Raw genomic sequence first — 14853 nt, forward strand, 5'->3', positions numbered from 1 at the left:
TCTCATTTTTCCGAGTAACAATGGGTTAGTTCCTTTAGGAAAGACCAATGAGCTTAGGCACAAAAATGGCATGTTTGGCCTTCAAGCCCATGGAATCTGAGCACCAGACCACAACAGACCACAGCGTGAGCATGCCCAGCAAGTTCCAGACATTGACTCTTCAGGTGCATTACTTACCTTTTCCCAACAATACTCAGCCCAAGGCCTTTGCCAGGCTTCTTCTGAAGCTCTATATTAAGCACATCATACATGTCTTCCTCCTTGTACTGGGCCTCATCTCTGTACACAGTTAGACGAACTTTTTGGGGAGTTTGTCGGAGGACATTTATGGCTTCATCATGTGTGGCATTCCTGAGGTCAATTCCGTTCACCTGCAGTGAAAGCATACAATTGGTAAATTGCGTAGCACCTTCCATCAGACAAACAGAACAGACCTTCTAACAACAAAAGCGACTGTATTGGGTTTGCGTGGCCAGGTTTTGGTAGGGGGGATGGGGCTACAGGGGTGGCTCCTGTGAGAAGCTGACAGAAACTTTGTCCATGTCTGGAGCCAGTAACAGTTGGCTCCAGGATGGACCCACCACTGGCCAAGGCTAAGCCATCACGAATGACAGTAACACCTCTGCGATAATATATTTAACAAGGAAAAAAAGTTTTGCACAGATGAAAATTTCAGACAGAGTGAGAACATGTGAACAACTCTGCAGACACCAAGGTCAGTGGAGAGGGGAGTGGGGAGGTGCTCCAGGCTGAGGTTCCCCTGCAGCCTGTGGTGCAGACCATGATGAGGCAGCTGTGCTCCTATAGCCCATGGAGAACCATCAGGGTGCAGAGATCCACCTGCAGCCTGTGGAGGAGCCCACACCAGAGCAGGTGGATGCCTGAAGGAGGTTGTGACCCCGTGGAAGATCCATGCTGGAGCAGGGGTCTAGCAGTCACCCATGGAGAGAGGAGCCCATGCTGGAGGTTTTCCTGGTGGGACCTGTGGGGGACCCACACTGGAGCAGCCTGTGCCTGAAGGACACTGCACTCACCCCATGGAAAAATGATCCACATGGCAGCAGTTCATGAAGAACCGTTGCCTGTGGGATGGACTCACGCTGGAGAAGTTCATTAAGAACTCTCCTGTTGGAGAGGCCCCACAGGGAGCAGGGGAAGGACTCCTCTCCCTGAGCAATGGCAGAAACAACAACTTACTGTAACCCCCATTCCTGTCTCCTTGTGTCACTGTAGAGGAGGAGGTAGAACTTGGAAAGAGGGAGGGGTAGAAGGAAGGTGTTTTTAAGGTTTATTTTACTTCTCATTCTCTTGCTCTGACTCTGTTTGTAACAAATGTAATTAGTATCCCCACTTTGAGTCTGTTTTGCCTATGATGGTGATCAGTAAGTGATCCCTCCTGGTCCTTATCTCAGCTCATGAATCCTTTGTTATATTTTCTCTCCCCTGTCCAGTTGCAGAGGGGAGTGAGAGAGCAGCTTTGGTGGGTACCTGGCATCCAGCCAGGGTCAATCCACTACAGCCACCAAACGAATCACCATACCTCTAGTATCTGATCCCCAGCCCACAGTCTCCCATCTTTAGATGCTGCTCCTTCTTCATATACTTCATGGATAATGATTGCTCCCTGTGGACAAAAAAAAAAAAAAAAAAAAATTAAAAAATTGCATGTTGTAAGAAAATGCCCCATTTTGAAACATGAGCAACTGAAAATTCCTACTGTATTTTATTAAATTAATCAATAATTTATCAATTTTATCAATAAAAGTCAGATGTATGATGAAAAAAATATATAAGAAAAAATATATAAGAAGTTTATGAAGTTTATGAATCAAAATATTTAGTAAGCTCATTTAAACTTTCAGTTTCCAAAGTGCTTTTTTCTTTTTTTTCCCTGGTTTCTTTTGTGTCTTTCTATAAACACTGTAGAAACAAATGACGAAAAAATCTCTTCTATCAGACACTTTAATTTCATTACTGTCATTTCATTTGAGTGACACACATATTTTTCCAACCAACCAGCAAAGTGTCTGCTCCTCCAACAATGCTCAGACCAAGACCAGTCCGCCCTTTGGAGATATCAATGGTTGTTTCACATCCAGGAATGATGGGACACGTAGCTGGGTCAGAGGCTAACATGGCTGGAGTTGAAGATCTGCTTGTGTCTAAAATAACAATTAAACATCCTGGTTACAGTAAGAGGGCTCAGTATTAGAAAAGTGACTTTAAACCAGCATTTTTCAGGGCTCATTGACAGCTGCACAGCAACAGCTGACCCCCAGAGAGTGATGCTGCCAACTCACCCTCAGACAAGTACTATCCTATAGTTTTATTTACAAGTGCCCTGTTTTTGTGCCATCAAGTACCTGGGTCGTAGTCTGGACAGACAAAGAAGATATTGTACACAACACATTCTATTTAGGATATAATTTAATTTAAATATCTATAAGATGTGTGCATTACTAGAGTTATTAACTTCTTAGAATTGTGTTGCTTAACCAATAACATTCATCCATCAGTAACATCTTGACTCTCCAATCTAAATGAGAAGAGTCAAACGCGGCTACTTATAAATGGCAAGACAGTCTCAATCATCCCCCTTCCCTAGGAAAAATGACATGACTTTTGTCCCTCATTTTAAGGAATGCCTCTCACTTAGTTCCAGACTATCATGAGGCACCAGCTGCAAAGCATTTGGCAGGGAGGAGAAGATCCCTCCATTCTCCTGCCTCTGCAACAGGCTAGTGGGAAACTATAAGGTAGGTCTCCAGGATGGTGGTAGAGTGCTTCATTTAGATGAACGTGTAATTTGAAAGTATTAGAAAATGCAACTCAGAAGACAGTTGAGTGCATATAAAAGGAGGAAATTTACAAGATGGGTCTTCATTTTAACACTACAACCTCAGTGAAGATAAGCACACAAGGAAAACATTACTTTTGACTGCTTCTGGTTCTGGTGAGCTGGAAACAGGAACAGTTGCTGGGGGCTGCATATTCCTCTTCTCTGCTGGGGCAGTGCTGGAAGGGACTGGTGCTGCAGTCAGGTTATCCATTTCTACTGAGTTGATTGTAAGCCTCACTGTACTTTTGGATGTCTTCAGAAGACTTATAAACTGAACGAAAAAAGAAAAGCTGATGAAGAGTGTAACTGGATTGTTCAGTTACAAACCAAAAAGCAGAATAACTGTTCTGTAAACTGGAGCTACCAGATACAATCCTGCAGGTTTTCTTGGCAAGGAACAAAGACAAATATTGATGTTTTTTCTGAGAAATTTTTCTCCACAAAACTTTGCCAAACTATATCAGATGAGAATGAGGCAGACTTTCAGTGTCCTCTCTGAACCAAAACTCTATTTATAGCAATTATTAGAAAAACAGAAAACTAGTATTGCCTTTTAATGCTGGATGGAGCTCAATTCTGATCTCACAGAAGTCAATATCAAAACATCTTAAAGAAATGTGCTACTGCCATTCTGGAAGGAATATCCAAAAGTATTACCTGAACTATGGGAGGGAGAGAAGGACACCAGGGTGTAATACAAAGTCTAGTTTAAATAGATACTGAAAAACCTTCAAAATCAATTGCCATCTTACAACGAAGACACCAAATCCTCCTGAAACTTTACATTTCAGTAAAACTATTTTCAGAAACTACTTACTCCATCTCTCTGTTCTTCCAAAGCTTAACTACTTGCCTACAGACTATTCACTGTCATTTACTTATTTACTGCTTCAGAGATAGCAGTGCATCAGAGAGGGAGATTGATGCTCTCCTAACTTCCCTTTAACAAACAGAAAGTAATCTACTCATGCCTAAAGAATCAGTTTTCTTGGTAGCAAGGCAAGTGCTAGAAAAACCCCTCCTTGATTCATTACAGAATCCAAATTGAGTGTACAGAGCTAGAAGTTAGAAATAAATCTTGTTATTTAGGAACAGAGATATGTTTCTCCAAAGGGCTGAAATACCAGGCTTGGAATATAATGAGGCTGTTCTACAAACAGTCCCCTTGGATAAGCACAGTTCATAACCTGATTTACCACTGACACAACTCGCCCATGTAAATTTACACATATTAAATTTACTAGTTCTAATAGTTTTAAAGTGGAGTAGCTATGCAGACTCGTCACTGAGCAATAGTTCATGGTTTTTATTGCACTACTAAGTGCCTCTTAGTCATCAAGTCTGAACCACAGAGAAAATAAAATCACATTTGTAGCACAGAGATAGATGATTCATGTAGTGCATGAATGTAAAATAACAGCTGAGCTTTAAATTTAGACTTCAGCTTATTCGGCAGTAGTTTGCTTATCCAGATAGTGCCTGCAGATCTTTGCTTCTTTAGCCAGCTTTGAAAGATAAGTCAGAGCGCAGTCATGAAAACCTTGCTGGTTTAAGACACAATCACTCCTATGTTAAGCGGTGTGATTTCTGCAACATTCCTGACACTTCACAAGCACCTTTTCCACAGGATATCCCACAACAATTTCATCATCCACTGCCAGAATCTGATCACCAACTTTGATTCGTCCATCCTGGAAAAAACACAGAATGAGAAATATGAGCTCTCGATCCTACTCCAAAAAACATTTTTCATTTCCTAATTGAATTTTAAATATTCTCACACCTTTGCTGCTGCACCATGATCTGTTAAGCTCTTAATAACTACTCCATTAATGGTGTCTTCTTCACTAATGGCAATGCCAAAGCCTCCTTGATCCTGGGGCAAACAGAAAATGCAAATGGTTAAGTACTGTGTACATCAAAATGCTAAAATACATTCACTAAAGACTAGTGAAGCCTCCTGACATAACAAAAGTTTGTTTTTTCACAATGCATCAATATTTTTGTTTTAAACTATTTCTGAAACAGATTCCACCAGCCTACAAACAGTATACTCGTTACCAAGATAAATCTGAACCACTACTAAATTCAAACCCACTTCTTCGAAACTTACAAGGTCAATTGCAATTCAGTTGTTATTTTGAATAACTGAGGCAACGCTTTTACCTGAGGAACTACCAAAAGTTTTTCAAACAGTACAAGAAGAGTCTTCTTCCAGAGACACAGAGCAAATTGGCGAATTTATGTGAAGTTAAAGCAACCCATGACTCAAGAACAGTGATTATGTGAGGAAAACTTTGGGGTGCATTCACAGATAGAGAAGAGGAGACCTCTAAAAATCACTTTTCTAACTTCTAGTATCTAAGAGACACATTTTGTTTGCCTTAAGAGGGACTCCATTATAAAAATGCAGACTAGTGAATACAAGTGAGACTGATATAAATTTAATTTTCCTCACATACCTTAGGGAGTTCCACATACTGAATGTTTTTACATGAACTCAAGTCAGAAAAAGCACTAGAGTTTGCAACACTTGCATCAGTCTAAAAGAAAATGAAAATGTAATTGTAAGCAACTATATCCAATATTTTGCATCAAAATAAAGTAGCACACAAACACTTAAAGTGAGTCTGATCATTTTCTAGATTAATTTAAACTTCTATAACCCTATCAATGGGAATGTCAGACTTACTTCACAGTACAGAAGAACATAAAATGAAACAAAAATGAGCATAGCTGTAATAAACTCAGTAGCCTTACTAAAATCTCATTTGTTTTTCTATTGGATTTCATTCTCTTTTATGGTATATTCTAAGCAGACAGAGCACTCCTCTATCCAGAACAATGTTAGTATCTTGGTCAAATAAGAAAAACAAATATTTACTTTACCTCTTGATGCTGAAGGGTCCCTGAGGTACTTTGTGAAGCCTCTTTTGCAGGGCAAACAGCCATCTGATTTACTGCATCTTTATTTCTGCAACAGATTCAGTTAAAGAATGCAGTAAGAAGGCAGTAGTATGGCACCATATTTCTAAGGACAAGTTTAAGTCTAGTGCTTTATTTTACTTTATTTCTGGTTCTAACAATACAAGTATCAAAACAGAAAACTCCAGGGCATATTTAGAAACGACTAATTGTGATCAAGAGCACACATTCCTTATCAAAATTAAAAAACAAACAAACAAACAATCACAAAAAAACTCCATGCAAAACTTGAGTACATAAAAAAATAAATGTTTTTAGCCAAACCTTTAACCAGAACTTACCTGACAAAGATGACTTTTACTTTAGATGGTGTGCATTTGATTATTGAGGAAGCATTCTGATGAGTCCTTCCATAAAGTATTTGCCCATTTATCTAAAGAAAGATAGCAATTTTTTAACAAAATATTTTAACTACTTATATTTAAACTAATTTTTAACCTTAAAAAAAAATCATTCACTCCACATCACTTGCTAAAGCAGTAACTGTATTAAAATAAGAGAGTATGTTGTGCCCTGCTTTCACTCCCTTCTTCCAGTTAAAATATTCACTGCAGTTTGATTACAAACTAACATTGTCACAGTGCTGAAAATGTCATTATCTGAATTATACTGGGTTGACCTCGCACATCATCTATTTTCACTTGCCATTGATCTTTTTATGACTGATATGGTGATAAAGCAGGGCCATGGGAAATTCTAACCATAACAAATATTGAATTGCTTATATCCAGCAATGAGATTGCTATTATTTATTGAATGTCAGGCATTCTGAATCCATGAGCAAGGTACTTTATACATAGAGGTCTGAACACTGGTACATTTAGCAGAGTTTTAACCTATATTTGGCGGCAGAATGGAATGTACTTTTGTGTGTCAGAGAGGAACCAGGAAACACTAACACTTTAAGAAGCATCAGAGAAATACTTGTAAATCATCTCAGAAATATCATTTATGCTCATATACCTATTGGAAATTTTATCTGTATATTTAGTGGTTTGGTGACTCCACATTTCTGTAACTAGAGAAGTAATTAGAGACATCTGGAGCACTCCACAGACAGATGGACTAAAGGATTTTAGCATTTTTTCATGGTCTGCAACTCACTGCACTTCTGTATGTCTCCATAAACCCAAAACTGCTGTTATCCCCCATTTTTTTCCATTTTAAATACACAAACACACTTTTTTTTAGCACTACTATAACCAGAAAAGCTACAACTAGTTGGCATATATCAGAAGGAAAATCTGGTAGCATAGTGATACATTGGATAAATTGGGGATTTCAAAGACCACTGAAGAACATCCATATTGCAGCAAGAATCCAGTATCTTAATGCATTTTAAATCAGTATGCTTGGGTTTCAGTATAAATTGAAATAACTCACCTCTAGCAACTCATCTGCAATCTGTAACCTGCCATCTTTTCCAGCTGCTCCATTTGGATCAATTCCCACTATAAAGACACTCATCCTGGATCGGTCTTTGTTACCAGCAAGACTAAGTCCCAGACCTGTTCTTCCTTTTTCCAGCTCAATCATGTGTAACTCCCCTGGTAGATTTCCATAGCGCTGCATGATCTTTTCTAAATGTAAAAGTGTGGGCAGCAGAGGTTGGATTAGAAAGTTTCACAAGTTACCTAGAGTCAAGATCAGTGTCCAGTGGGCAGTATTTGACAGAAAAATCACAAAGTGGATGAGAAAATTTTCAGTGTAAACCACATCTTCTTTTAAGTTAAGCCTTAGGTGATTTACAATAATATTTCCTGTTTTCCTTATAACTTCAGAAAACATTAAAACAAGATTTTTCACACATAAGAGCAGTAATATTCTCTCCAGTAACACCTTCAGGTAAAAGAAACTATCACATCAGTCATTGCCATCAGTTAACAGGAGTATAATGAAATTCTTCAAGTAGTACTACATGTGAAACAGTGAACTTAGACCATGGAGGAAAACAAAGATTGCAGTGCAATGATGAAGAAAAAATGTGTTTCATATTTTACGATGAGCATCTGACCAAGGACAACTAAAGCAGCAACACTCAACATCCAAACCACGAAGAACATGACGAAGAAGCAGTTCAAACTGGATGCCCCCATTCCCATATCTTATGCAGTGGTATTCTAACACTGAGGATTTCAAACATTATCACAAAGGATAAACTTACTCCAACTGTAACCAAACTCATCCTCCTTCTCCACATCTTCTGGCACTCTGGATGACTGTGCAACATCACAGCCCATTCCTGAAAATGCTGAAGGAGGAGGTAGAGGCAAATTACAAAGCGAAGTCTTTTCTGTTTCTGCATCGGACTGACCAAATGCCTGTGGAGAACAAGAAAAATGCAGTGGCTAAGAAAATGCAGACTCTGTGTAGGGCAAACTAGTATATAAAAACGTCAAAATGGTAATGACTATGGCTTTGAAGTTTAAATACCAAGCAACCGAAACTCTAATTTAATAACACGACACTGAAAGGCTGAAAGAGATCATAGACAGAAACAAACACCAGGCAAGGTAAGAGATAACATCACTCCAAAATGTATTTGGAAACAAACAAAACTCACAATAAAAGCCCAATTCAGTAAAGTTTTATGTGCCACATTATATTTCAGAAAAAGTCTCTTACAAAGACTCAAGTGATTTTTTTTTAATGCTCTAATTGCAAAAGACTTATACCTTATTTGATTTTTAATAGCCATTGCATATAATTTCTTCCTATTATATGCTTTGGAAGCCAAATACAAGGAAAGAGAAAAGGAACAAAAAATTGGGTGCTTCCAAAAATATCTCCAGGAAAAAGAAAATAACTGGCATATTAACTGAAAGGACAATTAAAAACCAAAATGAAACAGAAGATAATTGATGAAATCTAGTGACTGGGCTTTTTCAGTCTTGTTTATTAGTTTCCTATAAGCTGCACAGAGGAGATCAAACAAAGATACAGATTAAACCACAAGAGACAAATACTTTTAGTCTTGATGTGGTCTATTCATATTCACAAAAAGTTATGAAGTATAAACACACGACTACTGCAATGCCATGGTTAAACACCCAAATCCACAATCTGGCAAGCCTTCATTCAAGTAATCTCCCCTGAGGAATATGGATTCTGATTAGGGATTTCACTAAGTGTTTGTAATTTGTATGATTTTGTCTTGCTTAGAGTAAACATCTAAGCAAGAAATTTGTGTCTGAATATTGTAATTATGAAGCTTATGCATGCCCAAGAGACTTTGATACTGGAAGATCAGCTATTGATGTAAGTAACAAAAACTTTAAAAGACCAACTATTAAAGAACAAATTATTTTTCCAACAGTAGAATTTTCAGGTGTGTTGCCCTAGCTTCATAGCCCTGTTCTCATCATTTCAGCTTTCACTACTTCCGTTAGCAAAAGTCTGAATTCAGTATTTCAGATTATGTCTCTAGGTGCCAAAAACACTAAGGCAATTTCTTCATCAAAGGCAACAGTGAAGTGAATAACAACGTACACTTTCCAAATTGAAGGTGTTGAAAAACTTAGGAAGTTACCAATTTAGTCATATTGAGATTCAAGAAAGCTCACATCTCTCAGTGAAAATGAAAGCTTTAAAGAAACTGCAAAAGCCATTTCAGTTCTCTCATTCTGCTTCTGCTTAAAAACATTTTCCTTTCATTTAGGAACTTTTTCTAGGAACTTAACTAAGAAGTCATTAAAAGTTAAAAGTGTGGGAAGTTCTCATATAACACTCAAACTAATAATTTTCATTAAAAATACATATAAATGATACATGAATTTTCATATCTTTAGTCACCTTGTCTCATGCTTCCAATCTAAGACAATGTCATCCTGCTGAGATGATACCTAGCATCTCTAAACTGAAGCAGCAAAATTCTAGTAAAGACATCGTCACCCATCAGAACGAGAGTAGGTTGGAAACACTATCTAATAACATTCAAAGTGATTTTTCACAATCAGAAATTCATGTGTCCACCATAAAGAAAAGTTGTAACACACCTCCACATATCAAGGAGGGGTGAAAAGGAGATTAATTCTAGAAGAGTGCTTCCTGGAGTATAATAGAAAGCTACATAATATACTGAAAAAAATGAGGAAATACAGTGTTGTGGTGGGCTGACCAGCTGCCCACCAAAGCTGCTCTACCACACCCCTCTTCAGCTGGACATGGGAAAAAATATGATAAAAGCCATCCCATAGTCCCACAGCTACTACAAGCTTGCCATGCAAACTGATAGCAAGTGTGAGAGCAAACCAGATCAGCAAACCTTACAGTAGTCTCTGTGTTTTAAAACCAAAATTAACATATTAATTTAGGGGTACTTATTGCAAATGACAGTGTCCAAGAACAGCAAAAGAAACCATGACTAAGAAAAGGAACAAAATATTGGTCAAGACCTCTGGAAGGTATGGATGTATGGCTACATCCTGACAGAATAGCATTTAACTGCAGCCACCATAATCTGACTGACAAAAAATGCTTCTTTCTGTACCTTTGTATACATGTACCTAAATCTGAACATTTCTGAAGGAAATGCTGAAATGAAAGTAAAAGCAAGGCTCCTTTGTGGGAAGGGTAAAAAGCATGCTACAATGCCATTTGTGTGGAGGGAAACATATCCTGCCTCCAAAACTCAACCTGACACAGGTGCACAGCCAGAAGCAGGAATTGGCCCCACAGTTTACACACACATAAGACTTTTGCTCCCTGAATCGGGCAACACATAGAAGTCCTACAATACTTTAACTCATGAAATACTTTCAGTGTGCCACAACACAGTATTTCATTTAAAATGCAAAGCATCAGAGAGTGCATGAACCAATTCAGCTACCAGGGTCACTCTGATCACAGCCAAGCAAATACTGAAAACGGCGGCAAGTCCGGAGTTTGAAAAAATGAAGGCACAGGCAGAGGAAGCAGCAGTACTCTGGAAGGTATCACAGGCCATGTACAAACGTAGAGCACATATACAGTAGGACCCACTGATGGGAATCAAGACAAACCTTGAATGGTGTGGGAGCAAAAGGGTTAGTTGGGGAACAACGGAAGGTAACCCTAACTGGATTCGATACCTCCTACAGTAACAGAAAACAGCAATCCACATGTTACAGCACCTTTGGCAATACACAATACTGTTAATGAATAAATCATTTTAAATTATGGATTCATTTCACTAATTGCAGCAACTTTATTAGCTCTATTTATAAACAGACAATAGTACTTAATGGTTATTAAGGACGCTGATTCAGCAAAGTACCTTACTGTACATGAACCTTAGTTCAGCAAGAGAACAGAGGTGACAAAAGGCCATTCTTATATTACTGCTAAAAAAGAAATTATGCAGAAACTGTAAGATCTTTATGTATTCTTTTTAAATATGTGCAATATTTTTCAAAAATACTTTTGAAAATATAGAGAATACAAGTCACCATTTATATTACATATCTATTCCCTTTCCCCAGATACAAAACTGTAACAAACATGAAAAACAGTTTTTAAAAACACACATGCAATTATACACCACATGTATTATCACAGATGTTCATTGCACATATGATGTATTTGACAACATGGAAAAATAGACAGAGGGCACAATCACTTCCAAGATGTAGAACCAGCTAGAAATTATTTTATTAAATCAGAAATGCATGCAAAGAAGAATTAAGCTTTTATTTATTATTGTGTTAGAGGTTAACACTGTTCCCATTGTGAACAACATGCAGTAAGCACTAACCACAAAAAACAAAACAACAAAAAAAATCACACACAAAAAACCCAACCCAACTCAAAACAAAAACAAACAAACAAAAAACACCAACCAAACCAACAACAACAAAATCTAACATTTTAGTATTTCCAAAGATGTCAGCATCTTGTTCATGGTGCATTAAAAGAATTTTCAAGAAGTAGAGGTAAATATTTTCAGCATCATAAACTGAAAGCTGCTAACATTTGGACTTTTTCATGCAAAAATAAAAGTGAGATATTAAAGCCGTGAAGTCCTAAACACATAAAAGAAGTACACAGCAGCAAAAACCTCACACACTGATGAGAGAGTTAACACTCATGGGGATACTTTTAACATACACCACAGGGACTGATCTTGTATTTGAGAACCTATTCCTTTGGTAGTTCTGAATCTGATCAGATTTAGTGGTTATGACTAATAGAGCTGGTATTTTTCCACTTCTCTATAACTTTCCTATGTGTATGCTTGTCTGTGTCATTTTAATTCTCTATATAGAATTCCCACTCTCATCAGCATAGTATTTTACCCAAACTGGTATAAAAAAATTTAAATGCAGAGAGATACAAATGGCAAAGAAGCACACATATTATGTCTGGTGAGTAAAAAGCAGACAGTGTGTTATCCCACCTTGCTGGTGTTGAGCTGAGAAGAATCAGCAAATGGGTTAGTGCTGCTGAAGACACCTGGCCTACAGAAAATATTATTCTGCGGGAAAGACAGGTAAGAGTTCTAAAAGGAAAGCATAATAGAAACTAAGCAAAAACAATTTTAAATGAACCCTTTTTAATCATGAAGCAAAACATATCTATGTAGTTGGTTGGGCTAACCAAACAAGGTCCACTTCCTGCACTTTGCTACATACAGGTGAAAGTGGGCAAAACTGCATTTGCTCTGTGTTTCTAATCAGCTTTGTTTGGCATAACATAAAGGAAAAGCACTGATGCCCATACCTGCTCTAGTTCACAAAATACATCAAGTACAGAATTGAGCAGCACAAAGATGAGAAAATTTATGTACTATTTGTACAATTTTATCCAAGCATCTCACTGCTTACCTTGCAAAAGAGAGGTTTAGTAATATTAGACATCTCTAAGCAGCTTTCACATCTAAGAATGACTTTTACCAAACACATTGTATATGAGTGCATGCACCTATAATTGTCTAAATTTATAGTCCATTGAAACTAAATTCTCTGGTCTTCCGTTTTAGCAATGCAAGGTATTTCCTTATTATTATTTAACACAAAAAGAGTTTACACATTTAGACCAAGTTAAAGGATGTACTTTGACCATTTATGTTCCTTACTCAGTTTTTGTACTGTACTCTAGTTTCAGACCAGAACAAGCTTAATTAAGAAGGAACAGCTCTGATTTCACAGTTTGTTGGAAATATACCACGTATACATGATACAGGTGTATCCATTTGTCAAGAAAATACAAGCCTTAGGTCTGTAGGTTTAACACTGCTGGAAAACAAGAAGTATAGTAAATGAAAAAGAAATGTGAAAACCTTGCAGGATCATTTATATCAAGAGTAATTTAATGTGAGCATACACTGCTGTTTAAAAGTTTTCTTAAAGCATTTTGATTTTTTCTAAATGTTCCTGAAAATAGTAAATGCATCCCTAAATATTTATTTTTAAATACCGTATAGCAAAAAAGTAATGTAATTTGATAAAACAATAAAGGTCTTGACTTTACTGTGTCTTCAGCAGTGAGAAAGCAATGCCGTGCATGAACAAGGTTTCTACACTGTCAAGTCACTCAAAGTCAACAGGCTATATCCCTAAGGTACAGTAAGATTTTCTGTTTACACATGTCTTTTAGAGAAGTTTGAGAAAGTAATTTGTTACTGTAATGATCCTATTACACTTTAACACCTACATTTGTTATCTGCATAAATGTATCTTGATGAATTTTAGGAAACTAAGAAAAGTATCACTTTTATGTTTTTCATGATGGCATAGTTCCTAAAAAACTAGCCCAAATTTTAATCCATGCAACAACATTATGTCAATATGGACTGACTACTGGATAAAATATGGAGCATTTGAGTCTGCCTGAACAGTTCAGTTTAATATACCTTCTTGCACAGAATAAGAGAAGCAAATGTTAAAATAAAGGGCATTTTCCCTTTTGCTATTTTTTTATTCAGGTCAAAACCTAAAATAACAGGATTTTTTTTACCTTTTTTTTTTTTTCTTTTTTCAACTTCTCTGCAGAATTTTATGAATGTGTCCAAGATGCTAAGGTATCAGAAACTAGCTAGCATTTGCTATAGCACAATGCTGTAACACTGCTATGGCCCCATAATCACCGTGACATTTTATTTCTTACTCAGAAATAACCAGAGCAGTATCAGTATGAAATACAGACTCAATGGGTAGCTTCTTATTAGCAAAATTATCTTTTGCTTAATTAGCTATTAGCAAGACAGCTTTTCACAGCCCTTTGCATTACTTGGACTACTCTGGAGTACTCAGGATCTCTTTACCTACTAGATAAGCCTGAACGAAAAAAACAAAGCAGAACTGGATTCCTTAGTTACATGTTGCTTGAAAATGACTGCCTGGCTAAATAAAACCTGTGTTATATTAAATATAGCTACTCTCACAGGCAGCTAGCTATTTGGGTGACTGCACATGAATGAAAGCAGGAAATTCCCTTGAAAGATCTTATTATAAAGTACATGCAAGTTTAAAAATATGAAGATAATAAATATAATGCTATTTACGTAGATCACAATGTAATGTATGTGTACAGCAAGAGCAATTGCAATGTTTCTGCTTACAGAGAAACAAGAGTTTTTTAGTACAGTCAAAAAATAACCAACAGGCTTAATAATTTGAAAATAGAACAAAGAACTACAATTAAAAATAGCAAAGGAGCATTCTCTAAACAAAAGTAAGTTGAGATAAAGAAATGGCATCACTCCCATGCCAAACTGGTCTAAGCATTCAGCAGTGGCAATTCTGTTCGTATCACAGCAAACATAAAAGCCTTATTTTAGTAGTTTGAGTATCAATAACCAACATTCAATAGAGCTTTTTCATGCAACTTTACCTTAGATGACTGACGATAAAATGGGTTAGTAGTTTTCTGCCCACAGGGAGCAGAAGCTGAAGAAGGGCTATAAAGAGACTCTGGCTGGGGAACAAGAGTTATGAGACAACTAGTAAATAAACACGCAGCTTACACAGACTCTACAATGAGGAAGTTTAGTTTCTAGTGAGGCAAGCAACTTATATTAAAGCTCAGTAGCTTTTGTCTGCAATGTCCATGCA

The 14853-nt window shown here is 37.1% G+C and overlaps 1 protein-coding gene across 20 annotated transcripts in view; it reads right to left on the bottom strand.

The window, feature by feature from the left end:
- Positions 1-14853, bottom strand: part of MPDZ (multiple PDZ domain crumbs cell polarity complex component) — a 92234-nt gene that overhangs the window by 12457 nt on the left and 64924 nt on the right. For 9 of the 20 annotated variants that reach the window (XM_050328643.1, XM_050328642.1, XM_050328637.1 and 6 more), the window contains 14 exons: positions 14633-14716; positions 12198-12299; positions 10825-10896; positions 7989-8145; positions 7208-7404; positions 6106-6197; positions 5729-5813; positions 5302-5382; positions 4623-4715; positions 4456-4530; positions 2933-3110; positions 2017-2162; positions 1541-1624; positions 178-371 (listed from right to left, as the gene is read on the bottom strand). In XM_050328643.1, the coding sequence (XP_050184600.1) occupies positions 178-371; positions 1541-1624; positions 2017-2162; positions 2933-3110; positions 4456-4530; positions 4623-4715; positions 5302-5382; positions 5729-5813; positions 6106-6197; positions 7208-7404; positions 7989-8145; positions 10825-10896; positions 12198-12299; positions 14633-14716 (1640 nt within the window). The remainder of the gene's footprint in view (positions 1-177; positions 372-1540; positions 1625-2016; positions 2163-2932; positions 3111-4455; positions 4531-4622; positions 4716-5301; positions 5383-5728; positions 5814-6105; positions 6198-7207; positions 7405-7988; positions 8146-10824; positions 10897-12197; positions 12300-14632; positions 14717-14853) is intronic. The other 11 variants (XM_050328648.1, XM_050328646.1, XM_050328647.1 and 8 more) reach the window with 4 other exon arrangements.

The sequence above is a fragment of the Myiozetetes cayanensis genome, unplaced genomic scaffold, assembly GCF_022539395.1.
Source record: "Myiozetetes cayanensis isolate MyiCay16 unplaced genomic scaffold, myiCay2020 scf4, whole genome shotgun sequence".
NCBI classification, from domain to species: Eukaryota; Metazoa; Chordata; class Aves; order Passeriformes; family Tyrannidae; genus Myiozetetes; species Myiozetetes cayanensis.